A 6654-nucleotide genomic window follows, 5' to 3' on the forward strand; every position below is an offset into this window, starting at 1 on the left:
GTGATCATTGGGGCGCTGTACCTGCTGAAACTGCCGTCTGTCCTGTGGCATTTCACAGCTATTAAACTGATGAGGCTCAGCAGAAAGATCACTGACACCGACACAATGGCGATCAGCAGATACAGGTTCAAATCAGAGAAGCTCTCCTCCTTTATGGGCACATGTCTGAACTGAGTCTGGATGTCAGCTGTGCTTTCAACCACCACCACATCAATAGACACAGTAGCTGACAGGGAGGGCTCTCCGTTATCAGAAACCAACACCACCAAGGGGTGAGTTTTCAGGTCATTGTCACTCATTCTCCTCTTAGTCCTGATCTCCCCGGTGCTGGTTCCGATCCGGAAGAGGTTGTTTCCTTTGGGCTCAGACAGGTGATAAGAAAGCAGCGCGTTGTATCCAGAGTCTGCGTCTACAGCCCTGATCTTTGCCACAAAGTATCCCGCTTCAGCAGAATAGGGGATGCTCTCACTGTTAACGGAGCCGTGCTCAGAATAGGGCGCGAGGATCGCGGGACTGTTGTCATTCTCATCCAGGATACAAACGTTCACAGTCACGTTGCTGCTGAGCGGAGGAACACCAGAGTCTGTGGCCTGAACTTTAAACTGAAACGTCTTTAACTCCTCGTAGTTAAAAGACTGCAGGCTGACTATATCTCCAGTCTCTGAGTTGATGTTTACAACTGATGAAATTGGGAAGCCTTTCGGGTAATTATCCATTAATGAATAAGTCAATTTAGCATTGTCGTTTGCATCTGCATCTTGTGCAGTTGTTCTTGTGATAACATCTCCCACTTTACTGTTCTCTTTCACATAAATATTTATAATGGTTTCTGGGAAGTGTGGCGCGTTGTCATTAATATCAGATATCTGCACGGTGATTACAGCACTGCTAGAAAGAGGCGGGGTCCCTTCATCTGTAGCAGTAATGGTTATATTGTAGTGTGATACAATCTCTCTGTCAAGGATACCGTCAACTATCAAAGAGTAATAGTTTTTATAATTTGACGTTAATGCAAAAGGGACTGAATCTCTAATTTTACAAGTGGTCAGGCGGTTTTGCCCTCCATCTTTATCAGTCACAGTCACCAATGCAACAACTGTTCCAATTTCAGCACTTTCCTTCACTGGACTCATTAGTGAAGTTATAGATATTTCAGGTGCATTGTCATTGACATCGACCACCTCTACCAGCACTTTAGAATAACCACTGCGAGGGGAGGCGCCTTGGTCTGTTGCTTGTACTCTTAATTCATATGCGTTGCTTTCCTCGTAGTCCAAATTAGCTTTTACAACGATCTCACCGCTTTCAGGAATAACAATGAATTTTTCCGGAGAGTCCACATTCCCTCTTTTCATTAAAGAATATCTGACTTCCGAATTTGGACCTTCGTCTAAATCAGTTGCATTTAGTTTTAATATTGTTGTACTAATGGGTACATTTTCGCTTACTCTTACTTTATAAAGCGACTTGCTAAACGAAGGCGTGTTGTCATTAACATCTATCACATTCACAAGAATCTGCATCGAGCCCGATCTTGCGGGTTTTCCTCCGTCCACAGCGGTTAATGTTAGTTTAACAATAGGTTGCTTTTCTCGGTCTAAAGTTTTCTGCAGCACTAACTCAGCAGACACACTTTCTCCTCCACTACTCACATCTATTGAGAAATGCTCGTTCGGACTTAACTTGTAGGTTTTCACTGAATTGCTGCCAGTGTCTGTATCTTGAGCTATCGGGAGCGGATACCTCTCGCCCGTTGAGGAAGACTCGGAGATATTAAACACATGGGTTTGCTCGAGGAATGATGGTGCATTATCATTGATGTCAAGAATACTGACCTCAATGCGATATATATTCATAGGATTGCTCAATAGTGCCTCTATTTGTAAGGAGCACTTGGCTAAATTCGGACAAAGCTCCTCACGGTCTATCCTTTCCTCGACAGTCAAAGCTCCTGTTCTTAAATTAGCCTCGAAATATTTCTTACTGTATCCCGACACAATCCGAAATCCACGTTCATCCAGTTGCTGTGTTTGGATGTTTAAATCCTTAGCGAGACTCCCCACTACTGTGCCTTTGTCCACTTCCTCGGAAACTGAGTAGGAAATCTGAGCTGCAGACCAGTCAGATAAACAAAGAAGAATGGCGCACAACATCCATACATCCTGTCGATGCTGTTGCCGACTCATTCTTTTGTTTAGATGAGAAATACCAGCAAAAAACAGCATTCATCCACAAAAACGGGAAAATATCCAAAAGACAACCAAGCTCTCATCATTTAGGGACCATCTTTCCAGACGAAGTGTCTTACTAACCCAGCCCCTACGAAACGTACAGGCTGTTTCTGATTACACCGACAGTGGGGGAGGAGTTTTAGGTTATTAATGAACACTGTTGATTGGGTGGTCTCGAGCGACATCTACCGTTTATTTGATAGATCACACTGAATTATTTATCAACCACACACATCATGAGTTGGGGTCTTTTCTTAAACAATACACCACAAATGTATAATTGATGGTCTCATTCCATGACTGATTATGTTTGTTTGTTTCATAAACAAAACAGTAAGAAGAAGCCAAGAAACTGGAGACTAAATTAATCAGAGGAATGCCATAACTCGCGAGAGGTAAAATTATGCATTGATGATTGCAAAGTGAATTAATTAAACTAATAAATAAATAGTAGTACTGTAAATGACTGTTGTTGAACATTAATTAGAGATATGCTTCCACAGCCCAACACCACTTTAAAAAACACGTTCTACAAACCAGATGATCATTGAGGACAGAACCCGTCATTTCGATACTCCCTGTTTTTCCATCTTATGGTATTTTTGTTATGGAAATGTACAATGCTAAACGTTAAGGTCCCTGTAATTCTAAAATGTAATGGCTTTAAATAAACAACAATCTTTTCAGCTTTTTTCAAAATGTGCAGATCCACAACAAGCTATGGCACATGAAGAGAAGCATGTACTGAAGACTGAGGAACACAGAGACATATCAGCACCATGGAGAGCGCCTTTACCGTCAAGCAGCATCAGAGTGTAAAACTGTGGATGTCATACTTTATGTTGCCAGAGAGTTAATAATAATGTGTTACTATCCGTGATGAAGGGAACAACACTTGCACCACCTACAATTATTTTGATCATATGGAAACAAATAATTGTACTGTAATTCTAATTTGCGCGTTTTGGCCTTCGCTTAAAGCAGCCAAAGCTATATACAAAGGAGAAAATATGCACGGGTTCATTGCGTTACTTCTTTATGCACCTTACCTTGTCTTTGTTAGGTAAAGTCTGAGTTCTGGTGAAAGTGTCTCCTCCGTTTATACTGATCAGCTCCGCATCTACAGGCGGAAACGGTGCGGGGAAAACCACTACGTCACTCTTCATTGTGTCGGAGCTGAAACACACGTCATACTGCTGAGTAGCTTTAGAGTAAGACCAGCTCCCGTCAGGGTGGGTGGTGATCATTGGGGCGCTGTACCTGCTGAAACTGCCGTCTGTCCTGTGGCATTTCACAGCTATTAAACTGATGAGGCTCAGCAGAAAGATCACTGACACCGACACAATGGCGATCAGCAGATACAGGTTCAAATCAGAAAAGCTCTCCTCCTTTATGGGCACATGTCTGAACTGAGTCTGGATGTCAGCTGTGCTTTCAACCACCACCACATCAATAGACACAGTAGCTGACAGGGAGGGCTCTCCGTTATCAGAAACCAGCACCACCAAGGGGTGAGTTTTCAGGTCATTGTCACTCATTCTCCTCTTAGTCCTGATCTCCCCGGTGCTGGTTCCGATCCGGAAGAGGTTGTTTCCTTTGGGCTCAGACAGGTGATAAGAAAGCAGCGCGTTGTATCCAGAGTCTGCGTCTACAGCCCTGATCTTTGCCACAAAGTATCCCGCTTCAGCAGAATAGGGGATGCTCTCACTGTTAACGGAGCCGTGCTCAGAATAAGGCGCGAGGATCGCGGGACTGTTGTCATTCTCATCCAGGATACAAACGTACACAGTCACGTTGCTGCTGAGCGGAGGAACACCAGAGTCTGTGGCCTGAACTTTAAACTGGAACGTCTTTAACTCCTCGTAGTTAAAAGACTGCAGGCTGACTATATCTCCAGTCTCTGAGTTAATGTTAATCATTGTCGAGAGTGGCAGTGAGTTACTGTCAGTTTGTAAAAATGAATATTTCACCTGGCTGTTATGGGCAATGTCAGCATCAGATGCAGAGACCGTTTTAATAATTACCCCGACTTTATTGTTTTCTTTCACGTAAACATTGACCACTGCTTCTGAGAAACGAGGCGGGTTGTCATTTACATCAGAAACGTGAATAGTAATAACACTCGTGTTGGAGAGGCGAGGGGTCCCCTCATCGTTAGCTAATATGGTGACGTTGTAGCTGGAGGCAATTTCTCTGTCAAGAGCCCCGTCAACAACTAGAGAATAATAGTTTTTGTAGTTTGTCTCTAGTTTAAATGGAACCTCATTTAAGATTTTACATTTCACATCGCCGTTTTTGCCACCATCTTTGTCGACAATTGACACAAGTGCAATAGCAGTACCTACGTCAGCGTCCTCTTTCACTGTATTTAACAATGGCGTTACAGTGATCTCAGGGGCATGGTCATTCTCATCATTTACTTCTACCAGCACTTTACAGTGTGCAGACATTGGTGGCTGACCCTTATCGTTTACTTCTACACGGATCTCGAAGGCTTTATTTTCCTCATAATCGACATTAGCTTTGATCATTATCGCACCCGCTATGGGATCAATATGAAACAACTCTAATATGCGATCTTGACCTTTACTTCTTAACGAATACACTATCTCACCATTTGTCCCCTCGTCTGCGTCGGTTGCATTTAGTGTAATCACGGTTGTCCCTATTCGGGTGTTTTCATATATACGAGTTTTGTACAAGGAACTACTAAACACTGGTGGGTTATCATTTATGTCTAAAACATGAATAATAACCTGTGATGTGCCAGATCTAGGTGGAGTCCCTCCATCTATAGCAGTCACGGTGAGATGTATCACAGGCTGTTTCTCTCGATCAAGTGTTTTCTGTAAAACTAATTCGGCTGACACGCTTTCTCCTTTGATTGTAGCGAGAGAAAAATATTCAGTTGATGTCAATTTAAACGCATTCACCGTATTCTTACCTACATCTGCATCGATAGCCTCTGACAAAGCGAATTTCATTCCAGGCAGTGTATTCTCTGCTATGTCCAAAGTTTGAGATTTTTCGGTGAATAGCGGGTCGTTGTCGTTTACATCTAATATATTTATTTCTAAGCGATAAAGCTTCAACGGGCTGTTTATCACGGCTTCTACACTGACTGTGCATTTAGGTTCCTTCACACAGAGCTCCTCTCGGTCTATCCTCTCATTAACATAGAGAACACCAGTCTTTACATTTACGTCGAAATATTTTCTTTTTGATCCAGTAACTATCTGAAACATGCGGGACTCCAACTCCTGAATGCCGATGTTTAAATCCTTAGCGATATTTCCTACAGAAGTCCCCGGATTCACTTCCTCTAACACGGAATAGGCGAGCTGCCCAGACTCTGCTTCACAGCAGCACTCCAGTAGCACGAGCACCAGATATGAAACAAAAGATGTCCTCATTGATACAGGCATAATTCCATAAGGTGATTTAAACACATCCACTGCAAATAAACCCCGTCATGAATTTTAGGAATATGAAAAATCCAACATCAGACTGCGCCAAATATATATTGTTCACATATTTAAACCCGATCTTCCCTCGGTCCTTTCGTTCTCTCTTTATGACAAAGCCTGCATGATCCAAATCGTCAACTGAAACTGGGAGGAGCGTGAAACCACTAAATAGAAACTCTCAATGTTACGGTCTATAGTGTCGCCACGTGGAGATATGCCTCAACTGCATTAATATCATTTGGAAAACAGGTGATATTTTTAAGAGAGGCGAAATGTTTTCACAAGCTTTTTTCTGTTGGTAAAAATGCAACTGAAATACTACCGGAAAAAAAAGTTTATCCGGTTCATAACACGTAATTTAAGTGATTGTTTTTGCTATTACTGAACAGTGAACACTCTACAGTCGGGATCGCAGTTGGAGAAAGGAAAACTTTCTGGAGCAGAAAGCCACACACTTATAAACTTAACTTTGCCACGGTATGATGTAACGATCTATGAGAGACAATTGATGAGAATGGGAATTAATTACGAGAGAAAATCTGTTGTATTTTTTCCTTACCTTGTCTTTGTTAGGTAAAGTCTGAGTTCTGGTGAAAGTGTCTCCTCCGTTTATACTGATCAGCTCCGCATCTACAGGCGGAAACGGTGCGGGGAAAACAACTACGTCACTCTTCATTGTGTCGGAGCTGAAACACACGTCATACTGCTGAGTAGCTTTAGAGTAAGACCAGCTCCCGTCAGGGTGGGTGGTGATCATTGGGGCGCTGTACCTGCTGAAACTGCCGTCTGTCCTGTGGCATTTCACAGCTATTAAACTGATGAGGCTCAGCAGAAAGATCACTGACACCGACACAATGGCGATCAGCAGATACAGGTTCAAATCAGAGAAGCTCTCCTCCTTTATGGGCACATGTCTGAACTGAGTCTGGATGTCAGCTGTGCTTTCAACAACCACC

At 42.8% G+C, this 6654-nt stretch overlaps 2 protein-coding genes across 2 annotated transcripts in view; both read right to left on the bottom strand.

Moving 5' to 3' along the window:
• The window catches only part of LOC123957469 (protocadherin alpha-C2-like), a 57040-nt gene extending 54790 nt beyond the window's left edge, over positions 1–2250 (bottom strand). The window contains exon 1 of the mRNA XM_046030291.1: positions 22–2250. Coding sequence (XP_045886247.1) covers positions 22–2225 — 2204 coding nt within the window. The 5' untranslated portion in view covers positions 2226–2250. The remainder of the gene's footprint in view (positions 1–21) is intronic.
• Positions 2251–2949: 699 nt separating this feature from the next.
• LOC123958204 (protocadherin alpha-10-like) lies at positions 2950–4762 on the bottom strand. The gene is made up of 3 exons (XM_046031460.1): positions 3492–4762; positions 3281–3407; positions 2950–2982 (listed from the first exon to the last, which is right to left on the bottom strand). Exons 1-3 carry the CDS (start codon positions 4760–4762, stop codon positions 2950–2952), a joined length of 1431 nt encoding a protein of 476 aa, XP_045887416.1.
• Positions 4763–6654: the final 1892 nt, after the last annotated feature.

This window comes from Micropterus dolomieu, linkage group LG19 (assembly GCF_021292245.1).
Source record: "Micropterus dolomieu isolate WLL.071019.BEF.003 ecotype Adirondacks linkage group LG19, ASM2129224v1, whole genome shotgun sequence".
NCBI classification, from domain to species: domain Eukaryota; kingdom Metazoa; phylum Chordata; class Actinopteri; order Centrarchiformes; family Centrarchidae; genus Micropterus; species Micropterus dolomieu.

Excerpts from the sequence above, each read along its gene's own strand:
- LOC123958204 (XM_046031460.1), bottom strand. The coding sequence starts at position 4,762 with ATGATCAAAGCTAATGTCGATTATGAGGAAAATAAAGCCTTCGAGATC. Across the intron at positions 3,408-3,491 it reads ACAGACGGCAGTTTCAGCAG|CTCCGACACAATGAAGAGTG; the intron begins GTACAGCGCCCC and ends CGTGTGTTTCAG. Across the intron at positions 2,983-3,280 it reads CTTTACCTAACAAAGACAAG|TCTTCAGTACATGCTTCTCT; the intron begins GTAAGGTGCATA and ends TGTGTTCCTCAG.